This window comes from Polypterus senegalus, chromosome 2, assembly GCF_016835505.1.
Source record: "Polypterus senegalus isolate Bchr_013 chromosome 2, ASM1683550v1, whole genome shotgun sequence".
Taxonomy (NCBI): Eukaryota; Metazoa; Chordata; class Cladistia; order Polypteriformes; family Polypteridae; genus Polypterus; species Polypterus senegalus.
The window spans coordinates 79,933,648-79,952,862 of record NC_053155.1 but is presented as its reverse complement, the minus strand read 5'-3'; the positions used below and the strand labels follow the sequence as shown (position 1 = coordinate 79,952,862).

The 19,215-nt window shown below is 38.9% G+C and overlaps 1 protein-coding gene across 4 annotated transcripts in view; it reads left to right on the top strand.

Moving 5' to 3' along the window:
- The window catches only part of zbtb20 (zinc finger and BTB domain containing 20), a 299,188-nt gene extending 285,804 nt beyond the window's left edge, over window positions 1-13,384 (top strand). For all 4 annotated transcript variants that reach the window (XM_039744085.1, XM_039744084.1, XM_039744081.1 and 1 more), the window contains one exon: window positions 2,025-13,384. In XM_039744085.1, the coding sequence (XP_039600019.1) occupies window positions 2,025-2,578 (554 nt within the window). In that variant the 3' untranslated portion in view covers window positions 2,579-13,384. The remainder of the gene's footprint in view (window positions 1-2,024) is intronic.
- Window positions 13,385-19,215: the final 5,831 nt, after the last annotated feature.

The following is a 19,215-nucleotide window of genomic DNA, read 5'->3' as shown; positions in this document are numbered from 1 at the left end:
CTACACAATAGTAGATAGATAGATAGATAGATAGATAGATAGATAGATAGATAGATAGATAGATAGATAGATAGATAGATAGATAGATAGATAGATAGATACTTTATTAATCCCAAGGGGAAATTCACATAATCCAGCAGCAGTATACTGATACAAAAAAAAAACAATATTAAATTAGATAGTAATAAAAATGCATTTAAAATCAGACAATAACTTTGAGTAATGTTAGCATTTACTCCCCCGGGTGGAATTGAAGAGTCGCATAGTGTGGGGGAGGAACGATCTCCTCAGTCTGTCAGTGGAGCAGGACAGTGACAAAAGTCTGTCACTGAAGCTACTCCTCTGCTTGTAAATGACACTGTTAAGTGGATGCGGTGGATTCTTCATGATTGACAAGAGCTTGCTTAGTGCCCGTCGCTCTTCTACAGATGTTAAAATGTCCAGCTTTATTCCCACAATAGAGTCTGCCTTCTTAACAAGTTTGTCCAGGCGTGAGGCGTCTTTCATCTTTATGCTGCCACCCCAACACACCACCGCGTAGAAGAGGGCACTCGCCACAACCGTCTGGTAGAACATCTGCAGCATCTTATTGCAGATGTTGAAGGATGCCAACCTTCTCAGAAAGTATAGTCGGCATAGTATGTTATGCTTTAAAGTATAATACTCAACAACAGAAGTCTGCTGTGAAAAATGCAAATTAATTTTAAAGGGACAAGCAGTGTTGCCTAAATTTCAAAGTTTTGGAATAGGAAAATATTGTAAGTGTGGCACAAACCCCTAAACATGCTCAGTGTTTATACCTGCCTCTGGTTTAGTTTACAAATATGGAAACCATTTTCCATACTAATATTTTTTCTTATTATAAAGAACCTTGGGATGGAGTTTACAAAGGAAAGGTGTTCTTCAACATACATAAATAAATGCACATGGTTTATATTCAATTTGTTATATGCATAAGTGTGTAATAGGTCTCTGATAACTTAGATGTTTTTAAACTGCTTTCTTTCTGTAATTCCTTGTCTCTCACATGGTTTTGTGTAAGTCAATAGAGACTCAGTTATACTCCTCTCCAATTGTTCAGCGTATTGGCAGCTACAACTTGTCCTGTACAATTTAGTGTGGTTTGTGATGGACTGACATCCTTTACGCGCTTTGTTCCTGCCTAGTGCTTGAATAGATAGGCTCTGTCTCCATCCTTGCAGTAGAAAAAGTGGGTACCAAAAATGGATGAGAAATGAGACCTGGATAGAGTGGTACTAGTTTTATTGTAGTCTTGTGATTTGTATAAAAGATTCAGGTAAGTAGTTTCCACAAATCACACATGATATTCAAAAGTGTCTGAAATGCTGGGTAAGAACTGAGGTATGAAATTATGCAATTACATGATTCTACCTCAAGAGGAACATTAATGAGTATTTGTCATTCAATTCTTGGCTGTCAACAAAGCCTAAAATTTAACAATTATTATCTGTGAAACTAACTAAGAACTAAGGGCTACTGCATTTTTGCATACCGAATTGGGCTTTTTCTGAATTATCCACTCCTTCATTCAAAACATTTAATACACCTACATGTTTGCAGGGGACAGAGCTTATCTATGCATTTTCAGATATAAGGCTGGAAATAAACCTGGCTGAGGTGCCAGTCCATCACAAGATGTACTGGAGGACAAACCTACCCCAGCACTTGCTCAAACAAGGCTTGTTTAAAGTCAACAGTTGACGATATATGCACTTCTTCAGAATAGGGGAGGATAATCTGTGTACCTAGAGAAAACAAGAAGAATGTGCAAATGTCTTGACTTCTACAGTAGTTTTTGTTTTGTTAATCAAAACTTTCTTATATTTGTTTTCAACTAATCCATGGGCATGACATTTGCTCAGGATATAAAAATGTTGTTGAGTATAATACCCCACTGCCATCGATCTTCCCTAACCCTAACCCAAACCAGTCTAAAGTGCCAGCATATTTTGTTAAATGTATCCTTGTTTTCATCATTTAATAAATTTGAATTTTGTCTTTAGGTGAGAAACCACACCAGTGCAGCATCTGTTGGCGCTCTTTTTCCTTGAAGGATTACCTTATAAAACACATGGTGACACACACAGGGGTGCGTGCATACCAGTGCAGCATCTGCAACAAGCGCTTCACCCAGAAGAGCTCCTTGAACGTCCACATGCGACTACACCGCGGAGAGAAGTCCTACGAGTGCTATGTCTGTAAGAAGAAGTTTTCCCATAAAACCCTCCTAGAGAGACACATGGCACTACACAGCAGCAGCAACAACAGCAGCAGCACTATTGGTGGCAGTGGAGGAGCAAACATCAGCGGCCCAGTAACAGTCCCTGTCCCAGTCCCTGTCCCAGTTCCTGTTCCAGTTTCTATCCCAGAACCTGGAGCTGGGCCAGTGTCAACTAATGGTGCCACTGGGGCATCAACAGGGGCTGTGACCATCAGAGTAGGAGCTGAAGCGAGCTGCCCAGAGGGGACCACCTATGTGTGTGCAGTTTGCCCTGCTAAGTTTGACCAAATGGAGCAGTTCAACGATCACATGCGGCTTCATGCTGCTGACGGATAAGTAGGAAGCAAAGAATGGCACTAGAATTTTTATTTTATTATTTTTTGCAGTTTTTTTTTTTTGTTTTTTTTTTTTTGTTTTTTGTAATTTGGGGCATGAAGAGTTCTAGACACTGGCACATTACATTACCCAGAGAAAAACTTTTTGGTATACTTTAAGTAAATAAATAATTAAATAACAGATGGTGGCCTTAAGGCTGTGTAGTTTGTCCGAGATCCACTGGCTGGGTCCCCTCTACTGGCCTCTAAATGTACCTTCTTATGAAACTGGTTTGGGTGTTGAACACTACAGCAGGCCGACTATCTCTAAAAAGCGTGGATTTCTCGTTCCTGTCAAGACCATTTATGGACACTGGCAATGTCCAAATTAACTGTGGTATTCAGGCCTCTTTTCAAAAGTTTTTACCTGGCATGCTTTATAAAGTAATGATGGTCACAAGTTTGCCTTTTCTACCCAGAGTGAAGACGAAGGAAGTTACCGTAACGACACTGGCTTTTTTTTTAATTTATTGCAGGGTGGCACTGGTACCAGGAGAGTTGGAGCGCAACCTGTGCTACCACCGCTAAGGTACAAGACAATGGTTTTTAGGTTAGTGAAGTGAGGGAAAGTTTTTCTTTTTCCACACGTCTGATGGTTCAGGTAAAGTTTACGACACAGAGGTGCGTTTTTATACATCAGTATTTGAAAATAAAATGTTAAAGTTGTTCCTTTATATGTATACACTGCCACTAATATTTTAGAAGACTGTTAAGGCTGTTTGACCTCTTCCACTTAGAAAATGTGAGTTTCCAAAACCTAGAAGCAGAAGTTTGTTTCCTTTTTTATTATTATTATTATTTTTTGTATAATCATAAGTAATGTTTAGCTTTTAATTTGTGTTTTGGACAGCATTAGAATTGTGTCCAGCACCGCACCCGCATGCTGTCTATTTATAATGCTGCTCCTTAATATTATTTAACTTACTTGCTTTAGACTGTTATCAGCTGCTGTTTCAATCCACTTGTTGTAATTTCCTTTGCTTTTTGTATTTTTATTTTTATTTTTTTATTTGGAAAGGTTTACCTAGAAAGGAAGAGGACAGGTGGAGTTGCTAATGAGCTTGAGCCACCTTGTACCTTAACACTGGACTCCTTTTCTATGAGAAGATAACAAGCGGAACAGAAAATGCACTACTTATGAGATGTTGCTGCCACCTGGTGGCCAACATACCGCTTTATTTATTCTAGCAAAGGTACAAGGAAGGCCAAAATGATGGCCTAGTCAGTGCCGACTTTCCAGCCAGTGACTCTGAGGCTTACTAAAATGGTCCTGAGGCGTGGCATACAGTGCCGCCCCCACACCTCCTAATTCCCCACCAATCCGTTGCCATGCCTAGGACTGAGTGCACAGTGCGTTTGACAAAAACGAGAGAGTAAATGACTTCCTTTGTAGAATTTAGTCTCCTGCTACATTTCCATGAGACTGAAAGTGACTATTTGCACATTTCCTTCAGATGTCTGTGCTTAGTATTACAATTGAAATGTTTTATTTCAGAACCAGAAACTCTATGGATAATTTTGTAAGAAAAAAAAAAAAAACTTTTTAAATAGCTGTCCAGAAACTTGAGAAGAGGACTGCAAACATGTTGCACTGCTGAAACCAATAAGTGCACTACTGATACCAGGGCTGTCGTACCTTCAGCCTAGTTTGTTTTTTTTTTTTTGTATTTTTTTAGCTTTTCTGTTCAACGCAGTTTCAGCTTCCTTTGTTGAAAGAGCAAGCACGATTTAAAGAGAGAAAGGGTGAAAGACAGAGTGCTTAAGTGACATTTCCCCCATAATTTTAAGTCTTATTTGGAAGAAGGGGAACTGTAATTCATTGTGGCAATTGTGTGCCATTTGTGGGCACCCTTGTTGCACTGTAGAGGCTTTTACTCTGTTGCTGTCATGTTATCAGTGCAGGTTAAATTACATTCTTGCTTCCTGCATGATTGCAATGTTTGCAAGCCATTTCTGCTGCAGCTCAGTGCCACCTTGTTCTTGCTGGAACTGGCACAATTGTGATGGTTCAAGGGTCTTGTCTGCCACTCTGGTCTTCAGCTTTCCCAGTATAAGTAGATATGGTAGAGATATTTGTCTAATTCCACTATTTTTGTTGTAGTTATTTCTTCCTGACTGGTCACAGTAACCACTCTGCTTTGAATGTAGCAGGCCTACCACAGGTTTGCCTATGTAAGTCTTGTGCCTGTTACCTGCCCACCTTCACTGTAGAGTAATGCACATCCTTTGGTTCTTTTCTGGGTAAACATCAGCGCACCCCAGAGATTATCATACAGTAAAAATAAAAAATAAAGGAACCTGTAATGTGCTAGTCTAACACTAAGCAATCCTTTTGCTGATTCTGTCACACACTATGGCTACAGAATCAGAAACAAAAGTGCAACCGACACAATTACATTCTCTACCTTTCTTTTTTTCTGTGCTAAGCTGAATGGAGCCATTTAAATTTTCACTACTAGCCAGATTATTAGAATAACAGTATCTTATATATAGTAAATGAGCTTGACTGATTGACTCAGTGGCCTCTTTCTGACAAACTGGGTTTGAATGTAAAGATTGACAACCTGTATAAAAGGTAGTATTAAAGATTTATGAGTCTGTATTTTAAAAAAAAAATCTTGATGTTTGTAAAGATGATGATTTCATTCATTCACCATGTTTCAGTACCACTTGTCCTTGTTTGTGGTTGTTTTAACATTTATTTCTGAACCTTCATGACTGTTGAGGAGCTTCCTTGGATTAACAGTTTTTAAAATCAAATAATGGATTACCCCACTGTGACAATAAACTCAAACTTAAATTCTTTTTTGAAGTGTTTTGAAGAACAATTCAATTGAGTAGGACAGATGATGTGTTGAGCTCTTCAAGATATCAGTTGCGGTCGCTGTGTGAGTGGCAAGACAAATCCCAGCACACTGCATTATTTCCCGTTTAAGCAGAAAGGGTGGCAACTCAAGCTCCAGTGCATTTTACATTATGTTATTCAGAATAAAGTTTGGAGACTTTATGTATGTATCCATGCAGAGTTTGCTGCTCATCATATATATTTTAAGGCACTAAGCCAATTTACCTTTATGCCAGCTTATTTTTATGCTGTAGTCTTTACTGTGACGCAACCCTGTCATTTAGAGTGGGCGCTGTATGGTTTTATTTTTTTTGTATCACGTTATTAAAGTCCAGATTCTCTCTTGCACATGTGTTTCTGGTGCAGAACACCTGGATGTGCTTTGAAAATGCTCATCGCCTTAATAGCCAGAGGAGGAATGTGCAAGATCTCAAGAGACTGCACCCTCTCAGCAAATCGGACAACTTCCTTTGCCAAGATGGAGCTGAGGGCCAACCATACCGTTCGTTCCCAGGAGATTCCTCCGCACAGCTCCAGCAAGGACAGAAACATACAGTGGTTTTACTCATTTTGACAGAGAATTTTTCAACTTTGCATATTTTTACAGAACTTTTTTATGCTCTGCATTTTTTAACTGAACAGTCTTTATTTTGCATGTTTTAATTTTACTCTTCTGTAGTGCACACGACTTCCTGTAGAATCGGTGCGGAAACATTTGCACTCGGGGGAGGGAGGACAGAGGCTTGTAGGTTTTCAGCTTTTTTATCTTATTGTATTCTTTTTGTAATAAGGGACTTTTGGACTTTCTGTTAGAAGCCCCTCTCTGGACTCCACATCCAACGTCCTGAAATGTGTCTTTTACAGCAAATTAATTTACTATATTTTGCCCCATTTGAAACCAAAGGGCTAGACAAAAAAAGAAACAGATGGATTTTGATATATGCTGTAAAGGACTAAGTGGGATGGCTGCTGTCAGTTGTGTGCTCTCCACCAGAGCATTGTTTCTTAATTCACTTCCGAATGGCTTAATCTGTGCCTTTCTGACTGACGCTATGCTTTGACCCACTGGTGACTCCTAACAGAATTTAGCCTTATGATGGAAGGAAGTGCTCATTGTAATGAGTTGTTTTATTTCCAAGCCTACAATTGCCCATGTCATAATAGCAATGCCTTTAACGAACAGCAGCCTGCAACCTTTTCTTCTCACCGTGTAACAGTATGGCTAGACTGACCCTTTAGGTATTTTCCTGCAGCACTCTACACAAGCAGAGCTTACTAGCAGATTTGTCTGGTTGCACCATCAGCTTACCTAAAACGCAGTGTAGCTTTGCAAAGCACTGGCAGCTTTTGCAGGAAAAGGCAATCTGAGGCCTTTCATTTGTGGAAAAATTGAGAAATCTGCTTTGGGCTAATGATGTACAGTACATTGCATATATTCAACAGTCCTTTCTAACAAAACTGTTCTAAATGTTTAATCCTAGTCTCATATATCAGAGTTTGGCAGGGACGTTTTTCAGTCCAGCCATTTTGAATTACTGCATACTTCCTTACATTTGACTCCAAGTACTGCACATATCTCCACCTTTCTATTTTCTCCCGCATGACTGGGCTCCCCTTTAAAATGGAAAAATGGACAAGTAGGTCCTGTAGGCATGTGATCTGCCTGCTTGGACATAAAACAACAAGAGAACTGACATCTTTCTGGCTCAAGCAACCAGATAAGGGAGGAGCCGCTCAGTTGCTCACATTCTAAAAATGTGCCACCTGTGTCCTCCTTATTTTTAAATGAGCCTTAAAATGAAATCTTAAAGTGAAAATTGATCTTCTTATGTAGAGATAATCTCTTACCATGCTAGTGTGTTAACAGTGATGAAGATCTCTTTCTGTATTTCTGCTTTGAACTACATAATGCTGAATTTGAGTTAAGTGCTTCATGAGTTCACAGTGTCTCAGATTTTTCCTTTGCTCAATGGGCGACAGCAGTTTGGTTAAGGAGACACAGTAACAGATCTGCCTACTTTAAAGTTGGCATTTTGGTTATTTATTTAAAAAGCCAATGAGCAACATAATACTTTTAGAGCATTTTGGTGACTGAAACACCCATCATGCCTTCTCACCATCATTCCTTCTGGCTGAGGCTGGAGCTGTTAAAGTGCAGCACGTATAACATTTCAGTTTTCAGGCTGATGTGTTCCAGTTTACTGTGTCCAGTGGGTCCCATGAACACAAAAATAAGAAAAATCTGAAATTCATTACCTTGTACGTAAGTGATAGCCCAATTTTTAAATCTTTATCCCCCATTTTATCCAAAATATTTTGGGGGATCAGGGCAGCCTTAAAATCACAGGACATATATATTATATCAACAAATACTACATATATGAAAAAAACTTTTTTTTTTGAGGGCAGCATTCTTTGAGGTAGCTGTTGTCAACAACACTTTGCCATTGTCACACCGGCAATGCCACCTTTCTATAATCAGAAAATTCTTCCTCAGAAGCAAGACGCTTCAAGATCACTTCATTGAAATTTAACACTGGGTAAATATCCAATCTCATTAATGAAGCGTTTGACCAGAGATGTTTTGCATTTTTTTTAAGATATGTTTAATTTCCAGATGCTTTCTCTCTCCTGCGATATACATTTAAAATGAGAAAAACTGAAGTAGCAGATCTATAAACGTAAATTGTTAATGAGAAACCAATCCTTCAGTGAAGAGAGCCAAACTGGCACCTATTCCAGTCATGCAGTTATACACAATATGGTTTTCTTTCGATCAGACTGAAATATCACAAAGCATATACAAGCAAAGCAAGCATAAACCAAAGTTACACTTATTCTTGCCTGGCAACTGGCCCTGAACTGGAAGTTAAAGGCAGTATCTTAAAGAGAGCCCTTTAGTTGCACACAAGTGAAATCTGACATTACTATAGGACATACTGCCACATGGGCGCACCAAAGATAAACGTTTTACATCAGATGTAAATTACTGACTCTTTTTAATTGAACTCTGTGCCTGGGTTTGCTTTTTATTGTTCTGTTTTGGCACTTCCTTAATGAGTTTTAGAGGATGCTATGACATGTATCTTTTACTTTGTTACCAAAACCAGCAAATGTGAAGTGCTTTGGAAAATTCTAGATTACTAACCTGCTTGTTAAGGCAGCTTTTTTTTTTGTTTATGTTGCTGTAATAACGGTAGATAGTTGTGATGAACAGACATACTGTGGGGCAGCTCTTTCATTGTCGTTCATGCTTGTGCCTAACACAGCAGATTACCAGCTTTAAACAACATTTATAGGGGGACAAATGTGAAAGCAAGCCACAACAGTAATGCATGTCTTAAATTTTTTTAAAACTGTACCTTACTGCAACATAGACAAAAGTGAAGTCTACTTGAGTAAAGATTTGATTAAAAGCACACATTGGTCTCTGATTAACTGATAGTTTGCAACAAAAACCTGTAAACTCATTGGCACTCCACAATCTCAGTTGGTTACCCATGTGATAGCAGGACTTGTGGGAGAAATGGGTTAGGGCACTTTGTAATGAGGTTGCTCTTCAAGTTATTCATATTGAGGATGTGTACCTTTCAACATTATCTGCCATCTTGCTTCATTACTTACATTCAGTTTCAAAAAGCTCAGATACTTCTTTTAGTCCATTCATTCATTTGCTGATTCTGCTTTTCCAGTACAGGGTCAGGGAGAGCCGGCGTAAGGCACAAGGCAAGAACCAGCCCTGGACAGATCATTAGTCCGTGGCAGGCCACAGTCACACTCAGTTGTGAAGGTCAAGTTTTAAGTCACCAGTTTTCCTGAACTGCACATTTGTGTGAGAGAACTGAAGTACTCGGGAAGATCAACTTCCTGGGAAAACTGTTTACTGAAGTGGGAAGGCAGCAGTATTAACCATTGCATACATTTCTATACATTGCAAAAAAAAAATGACACACATGGTTCTAAAAATCCATCCACTTACTCAGCCCAGGAGATAAACGTTATCAACCAGTATAGAAAGAAACTCTTGGTAACATTGGATTCCACAGTAAATAAAACTTTATGACAATCTGAGGCAGCCAACTGTTTGGAACGTGCTGTTCATTCACAAGTTTCTTTCTGCTATGTCACTAGTCAGGTGTTCAGCCTTAAAGTGTCAGGTTGTGTTATTAGTCTACTGATGACAACTTAAAGGGATCTTGACTGTCTGCTTTCAGAGCTCTGTTTCCTTCATTTGTTAGCTAAAAGAGCCACATCTCACCAGCAGATATGGCCATGAGATGTGTCAACTGCCTGCAGAACAGGTTTGTAACAAGAGAGATATAAAGGCTTCCTTTCTGCAAAAACTCCGCTTTCGAGCAGTATGGAGTGGAACTGTAAGCCTTTGTCTGTTGACCCTAAAGTGTATAATCGTTTTGAGCAAGAGATGTGCTTTACAGTGTTAGCAGCCTGTGGGAGGGTTCATTGTTGGGTCTATTGCCATATCTTACTTTGAAGGAAGTTGTTGACCCTCAAATGTCTTTGGGATTATATGCTTTGAGAACATTTTGTTTGGGGGCAGATAGAATTCACCTTTGCCTAATACTGTACACAATGGTTTGTTTGTACTGGACAGTTCCCCTTTTAACTCACTGAGAATTATGCAGCCTCAGTTTTTTGTACATTCCCCTTAGGAGCTAACACTGACACACATGGATCACTGTGAACAACATGGCTGAAAAAGCAGCACTGGGGGCTGTAACTTTGGAGGCTCTCAATTATGGTGGTATATTGTTTCTTACAGGTTCCCTCTCTTTATTGGCACCTCTGGATCTTGGGTTGCAAAGAAGCGGCCATTTATTCTGTCCACCAACAAAGCTTGGCATTTTAGACGACATGTCCAAGGTTTACTGGACAAGGACCAAACCCTTCTTGTCTCTTTAGCACAATCACCACTCCACTGTACTCCTAACTTGACTTCTGCCTTAGGCTGCTCTGAATTCACTTTGGCCCAAAGGTAAACATTAATGTAACAAAAACATTTTCCACAAATCCACCACTTTCTGAAACTCACAATATCATTAGAGATAAAAAAAAGAGTAGCGTTTCACTAACTTCTACTCCAAAGTGGAAAGGACCCTGCTGAACCACCCAGAATATTGAACAAGTGATAAGGCAAGCAGCTCAGTCTTCAGTGTTTTGTTATTTTTTTTTTTTTTCTCAGTCCATATCTTCCGTGTTTATGTTACATAGATTCCGTATTTTTTAGGATCTTGGAGAGTTTTTGTACATCTCGGCAGCAGGAAAATTTTCTTTGCCATCAGCCTCCAGTTTCTGTTTGGCAGGCGTAAGTCTAGCCTGCCTTAGTTGAACACATTTATGATAAAACCAAGTTTGCCCTTAAGGATATGCTGCAGTAATGTTTCTCAACTCGAATTCTTGATATGTGTTCGGAGTTGGCTTTCTTGTCTGTTTTTTATTGTTACAAAAATGTTTGTAATGTAAAGACTGCTGTTTTTGAGCTGGATAAAAAGGGGATTTTTTTAATATATGAGGGTGTTTTATATTCTGACTTGTCAAAACACTGGACTGTGATTGTGTTTGTGATGTGTCCGTAAGGAATGGCCCGGCCCGCAACGGCGTCTTTTCCACCTTTCTGATTAAAGTTCAGAATTGCTAACGAGGAGGCAGGAGATCATCGGTCTCCAGTGTCTTCCCCAGTGTAACCCTGATTGATCCCTGCTAGTAATGAGATAGCGTAGTGATGTGCCACAGCCCCCTCCCCAGCCCCACTGAGAGATGCCCACTGCAGGCACAAGCTCAGAGGCATTTTATTGCTAATCAGCAGATTTGCCTTTTAGTGATTTGATTCTTAATTTAAAAATGTATCTGTATACAGTACACAGAACACGTTCCTTGTTGAAGGGGGGGCTGTCATGAATGATTTATTATTCAACCTTTAGCCCAAATGTTTAACTTCAAATACCAAAAAAAAATTGAATAGTCCCAAAAAAAAAAAAATAAGATACGTGATGCCCTGGAGGTCACTGTGCTAAAGACCAAACAGTTTTTTCTATTATTTCTTTTGTGCTCTATTAAAAAAAGGGATACCAGTCAAGCACCTTTAAACTGAAAAGGGTGAGGGTTGGCAAAAAGATGCATCACCCCTAATTGAGAGATGCCATTGCAGTCAAGTCCTTCTAAGGTGGGCAAGTGTGGCTCTTTTAGGCCAAGTATCAGCACCTTCATGAATTTGGGTTGCACTAACTGAGTCATGGTGTTTTATGTGCGTAGCAATACACCTCTGTGCCAGGCAGAGAGGTGCCAGGAAAGGCCAGATGGCAAAGCATTGAAGATTTCACGTGGAGATATTTAAGATGGATTTGTGATGGCTTTCTAAGCCACTTACCAATCTAAAACCTAATCACACTTCCTCTAGCAGATCATGCAAGTTATATCCCAAGTCGCTGGGTACAAAGTCTAAACAACAACCAAATCTGCCCTTCTTTCTGCTTCCTCTAGTGATACGTTTGGCATAGGAAAAAAGGTTTTGGTTGCAGGTCAACGACCACAGTATGAATCTAAAGTATTGCATTAGCCGTAAGGACCGAAGCCACTGCATTCAGCCCTGGCTGCTTTAACCAAAAACTCTGCAGTATTGCCGTTGTTTTGCTCAACCTCCATATCTAAACGTGTCACGTTACAGAGGAAGCGCAGTGACGTGCCTTCTGTTAGCTTCTCATTGAACAATCAGAGTCGATGACCGGAAAACTGCTCCAGCCATTTTAGGCAAACACTTTTTGCACTAAAGCCTACCCACCGCTAGTGTAAGCCAATCACATCACCAAAAAAAAAAAAAACAAAAATCTCGCCACATCACAAAGTAAGGGTTCATAGCCGTGAACTCAATCCATTTTAGTATCTCCACGTGCAGCATCCTCTCCAATCCGCCCGCTGGCGTCAAGCCAAGAGGGTGCAGGCCTTTTCACACCTCTGCTTTGCCAGGTCAGGCGCTACTGGTTAAACAAAGACAGTGAAAACTAGCAGTTTGTTTATTTTATTCCAGTTTGCTTTCTTTCTGTTTATGTTGGAAAATAAAATCAACTAAATGTCAATTGAAGACGCATGGGGTCGCTTCGGGACCTTTGGACTTTTTTCTTTTTATTTTTCTGTTATCTTCGGACAGGGGAAGCAAACTGAAAACATAATAAGAAATCTATACAAGAGACTTTAAAAGCACCTTACACATGGCAGCCTAATGAGAAAAGGCTGTCATTTTATTGTTTCTTATTTAGCACCTTAATATATGTTTTAAGTCTCCTGTTGTTTAAGTTGTTGTCCAACATTTCACCTGTTTAACTAAACTGCCTTGTATATTATTTAAGGAGAACCTTTATCTGTTTTCTACAAATATTTAAAGGCATGTGCCAAAGTCCCGAAGCTGATCCCTGTGTCTTCTCTCAGCTCTTAGTCATAATCACGCTATGTCATTTATGAGACCTGTATTGTACACCTTCCTTTCAAGTGCTTTAAAAAAGAAAATTCTACCAGTTTTATTTTAGCCGACCGTATCCTAACTTGCCATTTACAATTAGCCCTGTGCTTCACGTATATTTACCTGTGATGTGTATTCGTTACTATAAAGAATAGCCGTAGTGCTTCATTACGTTCTATATTATTGTGACTTTTCGAAATACTGTGAAGACTTATCTTGCGTATACTTTATACAGAAGTATTAAGCCTTAATACAAAAGATAAAAAGAAAAAAATGTTGTGTGGAAGAAAAAAATGATTGTTGCTAAGTAAGGATGAAGATTTTTTTGTAAATGTTACCAGCACTTTTTTTTGTAAGTTTCACTTTCTGAGGTATTGTACAAGTTCACGCTGTTTGTGAAGTTTGAATATGAAGGAAATAAAAACTCTAGTACTTTCCTGTACTTTACTCAACCACCTGCTGTGAGATTTTTATTTTGAATGTCATTTTAGAAATAATCTGTTGCCAAAAATAAGAGGCCTTGTTAATCATGACTTGATGGTGTGCACATGTTACTGGCATATGGCTCAAACAAGCAACGTAGATCCATATTACATCTCGATGGAATAGCAGGTAGGAGACTGTTTTTGCATCTACTCTGCCACCAACCGTTTATATTACGTGTCATTATTCACCGCTGGCATTGTCTTTATTTTATTGAGTCAACGCAGGGGTCCTCAATCCCAGTCCTGGAGAGGCGCAGTGGCTGCAGGTTTTTGTTCTAACCTGGTCGCTTAATTAGAAAGCAATTCTTGCCAATAAAGCACTAACAAGCTATGAAATTAAATTAACTCTGCTATGTCAGGTCATTCTCATATCCTAGATTTTCTTTCCCTTTCTATCATGCAAATGATTTGAAGGCTAAAATGGACGAGTAATTCTCAGTCCTTCACTTTTTTCTCTTCGTTTTTCTTCCAAGTATTTAATTAAACCCAATAGTGCAGATAAATACACACAGGTGTAAATGTAAATAAGCTGCTCTCTCTTGTCATTTGCATGTTATTGATAATAAGGAGCAATTAAAATAGCCGTTTAAGACATAATTAAGCAATAAGGGCTCAAAATCACTAAAGTGAAGCAGAAGTGTTACTTTAGCAATAAGTGCTTTTTATGAAGCAACTGGGTTGGAGCAAAAACCTGCAGCCACTGCGGCTCTCCAGGACCGTGATTGAGGACCCCTGAGTCAATGGGATCATTGACCAGTAAATGCCAGGTCTCTTTACACGTTAATTTATTGAGAGTGAGTAGCTCAATATAATCTATCTTTCTATGAAAAGCAAAATTGGAATTGAATTGGTATATTAATGAAAATATTTATATTCCACCCTCTTCTGCTGCTTGCAGCATTACTCACTCAGGTTTTATTCACATGTAGGTTTTTGATAAAAAAAAAAAAAGAGTAAACACTTGTATGAACTCCATTACTTACAGCTTCAGGTCACCAAGTGCCCCAATGTAAGATATAGCATAGAATTTAACATTCTCTGGAATTACAGTGGTGTGAAAAACTATTTGCCCCCTTCCTGATTTCTTATTCTTTTGTATGTTTGTCACACAAAATGTTTCTGATCATCAAACACATTTAACCATTAGTCAAATATAACACAAGTAAACACAAAATGCAGTTTTTAAATAATGTTTTTTATTATTTAGGGAGAAAAAAAAATCCAAACCTACATGGCCCTGTGTGAAAAAGTAATTGCCCCCTGAACCTAATAACTGGTTGGGCCACCCTTAGCAGCAATAACTGCAATCAAGCGTTTGATAACTTGCAATGAGTCTTTTACAGCGCTCTGGAGGAATTTTGGCCCACTCATCTTTGCAGAATTGTTGTAATTCAGCTTTATTTGAGGGTTTTCTAGCATGAACAGCCTTTTTAAGGTCATGCCATAGCATCTCAATTGGATTCAGGTCAGGACTTTGACTAGGCCACTCCAAAGTCTTCATTTTGTTTTTCCTCATCCATTAAGAGGTGGATTTGCTGGTGTGTTTTGGGTCATTGTCCTGTTGCAGCACCCAAGATCGCTTCAGCTTGAGTTGACAAACAGATGGCCAGACATTCTCCTTCAGGATTTTTTGGTAGACAGTAGAATTTATGGTTCCATCTATCACAGCAAGCCTTCCAGGTCCTGAAGCAGCAAAACAACCCCAGACCATCACACTACCACCACCATATTTTACTGTTGGTATGATGTTCTTTTTCTGAAATGCTGTGTTCCTTTGATGCCAGATGTAACGGGACATTTGCCTTCCAAAAAGTTCAACTTTTGTCTCATCAGTCCACAAGGTATTTTCCCAAAAGTCTTGGCAATCATTGAGATGTTTCTTAGCAAAAATGAGATGAGCCCTAATGTTCTTTTTGCTTAACAGTGGTTTGCGTCTTGGAAATCTGCTATGCAGGCCGTTTTTGCCCAGTCTCTTTCTTATGGTGGAGTCGTGAACACTGACCTTAATTGAGGCAAGTGAGGCCTGCAGTTCTTTAGACGTTGTCCTGGGGTCTTTTGTGACCTCTCGGATGAGTCGTCTCTGCGCTCTTGGGGTAATTTTGGTTGGCTGGCCACTCCTGGGAAGGTACACCACTGTTACATGTTTTTGCCATTTGTAGATAATGGCTCTCACTGTGGTTCGCTGGAGTCCCAAAGCTTTAGAAATGGCTTTATAACCTTTACCAGACTGATAGATCTCAAATACTTCTGTTCTCATTTGTTCCTGAATTTCTTTGGATCTTGGCATGATGTCTAGCTTTTGAGGTGCTTTTGGTCTACTTCTCTGTGTCAGGCAGCTCCTATTTAAGTGATTTCTTGATTGAAACAGGTGTGGCAGTAATCAGGCCTGGGGGTGGCTACGGAAATTGAACTCAGGTGTGATACACCACAGTTAGGTTAGTTTTTAACAAGGGGGCAATTACTTTTTCACACAGGGCCATGTAGGTTTGGATTTTTTCTCCTAAATAATAAAAACCATCATTTAAAAACTGCATTTTGTGTTTACTTGTGTTATATTTGACTAATGGTTAAATGTGTTTGATGATCAGAAACATTTTGTGTGACAAACATGCAAAAGAATAAGAAATCAGGAAGGGGGCAAATAGTTTTCACACCACTGTATGTATAATAGCCAAGCCTTAACTGTGGATAATGATGGATAAAGTCTCAGATGTTGTTACAAGATATTCCATATGTACTTGACTAAGTCCAGATCTGGTGGCTACACAAAGACTATGGCATATGGACTACAGTATTATCATGTTCATCATATCTTAGAGTGACCACTTATGCTCAGTGGTAGGAGAGAAAGGAGTAGAGGTGATTAAGCAGTCATTAGCACTGCCTATCCTCTGCTAAAGCATGTCAAGAAAAGGCTTTCTGCACTAATACAGAGCTACCAGAACTCTAACCTGCATATCTGTATACATTTTTCTGTATGCAAAACATGCAGCTTTATATTAATGAAAATCATTTACTCATGTACATTTATCCACTGCAGTCCTCTGTTGCTATGCTATCTATCTATAGCTGAAACCTCAAAAATATGATAAATGGTGACCATCGTAAATTTTCCCATTTCTTAGAGGAAAGAGTACAGGCAATAAATCTGTGGCATGAAACTGTGTGTAATTGGTGCACAAAGCAGAAACAATACGTGAAACTACTAACTCCGTTAGTGGACTGACAATGTATGTTTTTTTCTAATGAAATGTTGTAGGAAGACTAGTAAGGTCTGGGTTACTTCAGGTGTTTTTCTATTTTAAATAAACATAGACAAAAATCAAGAAGAGAACACTATACAGAAATACTCAATCATAAAATCAGAAGCAAGGACTACATCACACGAAAAACAGTTCAGAGACACATAACGCTTATTCTACATCTCCTGTGAAATGTTCCAGTGCTATGAAGTGTACATGAAGAAATTTCTTTACGAGTGACTAAATCTGCCAGCCCTGCTCTATCGAATTTTCTATAAGCTGTTACTGATGAAACTGCCTTCTCTACCTGTAACATTCACTTCTCCTTCAGATGCATTAAAGTCTTGAAGTCATGCTCATCCTAATTAGAGGTTATAACGTTTAACAAACGTTTTTAAAAACAACTCAGTGCATGCTGGTATATGATTGACTTAACTCTACCTCTAGAACTAGGCAAGTATAGAATCCTATCCTTTCAACTATTTACTGAAACTGTTTAGTCCAGTTTTTGAAAGCAGAAATAATCTGCTTTCCTTTTTTAGTGCCTCTGGTAATAATAATAATAAATAATAATAATAATACTGTAATACATTTTATTTATATTGCACTTTATATTTTAGCAATCTCAAAGTGCTACAGAGTAAGAATAAAAATAATAAAACAAGAAAATCTATTTATACTTTAACAAAATATCTTTCTAAAAAGATGAGTTTTTAGATTCCGTTTAAAAACATCAGTTGACTGTGGGGCTCTCAGGTAATCAGGGAGGACGTTCCACAGTCTCGGCGCCACAGATGAAAAAGCCGTATCACCCATACTGCCAAGCTTGGTTCTAGGGACTTGGAGAGTGTTAGTGTGTATAGAACGGAGAGTGCGTGAGGAGGTATGAGGGGTAAGGAGTTCCTGTAAGTAAAGGGGGGCATGTCCATAGATGCACTGATGGGTGAGGAGAACGACCTTGAACTCAGTTCTGAATGGAACAGGGAGCCAATGAAGGGTTTTCAGGATTGGGGTGATATGGTCATGCTTTCGCACCCTCATCAGGATCCTGGCAGCGCAATTCTGAATATTCTGGAGTCTCTGAATACTCTTGCCAGGAATCCCGATGGTACTAACATTACAATTTCAAAGTATGAAGGTTTTTGCTTTTTGTATTCATAAATTATAATGTTGAAATCTATGACTACCACATATCTTTGTCCAAGTTAATGTCTTGGTGAACCAAAGCCCACTACAAACATACAAAGTAATTTGTTTTTCAGTTATTTTGGACAATATGCCACTGGATGACAGGAGAAAACTAAATGTAAATCCAACACAACAAATGCCTGAGATGGTAAAAAAGCAACATCAATGCTGTTTTATTTGTACACTTTTGACAGGTAACCCAAAAATTAAAATACCAAGTGATGATCTACTACTAAATGAACTTGCAATTAAGATTTTCTTTGAATATTTTATTCTTGACATCACACCCCACCACACCCAGCCTGTATTTTAGATATTGAAAACAGATTAAAACCTGGTAGGAGATCAGAATGCTAGTAAACCGGCTGAGGTAACAGTGCATTACGACTGAACTGGTGAAGCATTGTGGAGTACAGACGGGTTCCTAGGAGTTCTAATTAAATCTGCAAAAAGGTTTCTGAAACACAGTGTTAGTGTCTCATTATCACTCACCAGATTTCAGGTCTGTGACACTGATGTCACCACATCAACACATGCTATTAGTGTAATTCTAAAGTGAAAGAGAAAAAATAATCCAGTCTTTGACTGTGATGAGCAGCTATTCCCAATAATGTAGCATTTCCCAGTGTTGGTTCTGGTGACCCATCATTTTTGTTTCCAGCCTTTGAATAATGCATGATTAAATTCAAGATTCAGTCACGACTGTAATAAGCATAAAACAAATTAAGACTCACCAGCCACCCTGTCATCTTCATAGATTGCAGCAGCATGTCAATACATGGAAGAGATGTAGAGCCACTTGGTGGATTTATGTAGAACTGCAGGACAGAAGAGAAAACAAACACGTTCACTGGGGAGGTTGCCAGCTTGACAATGCAACGCAAAAATCAATTCACATTTCATTGAGTCACTTTTTATTTCATATAGCACCTTTGATTACCACTTTTAAATGATCAAAGCACAAGATATATCATAGGAGAAAATCTGACTATCTTCATGCCACATGTGCCTCACACATTTCAGGCATCATTTACCACAAATCCATCTTGGCAGGTTAAATTACAAGGTGTGAACACTTGCCCACTGTCACACTATTTTTGTAACCTGGTGAGCCCATGAATGTTAATTGTTGCAATATGAGTGGATAATTAAAAACAACAAAATAATGCAAATTTCATACTTATCTTATTGCAACAATAACCAGATGAAGCAGATGCTCACCAGGACTAGTACTGAGTGGGGTCAGAAATGTTGTTTCATGGTTCAATTCAATTTCCAAGCCCTGCTTACAGACACTCAGGAAGCAATGTAGCTGTCCCAAGTATAATTTAGCTGTAAAAGTAATCAGTTGACTTATTAATTAATGAG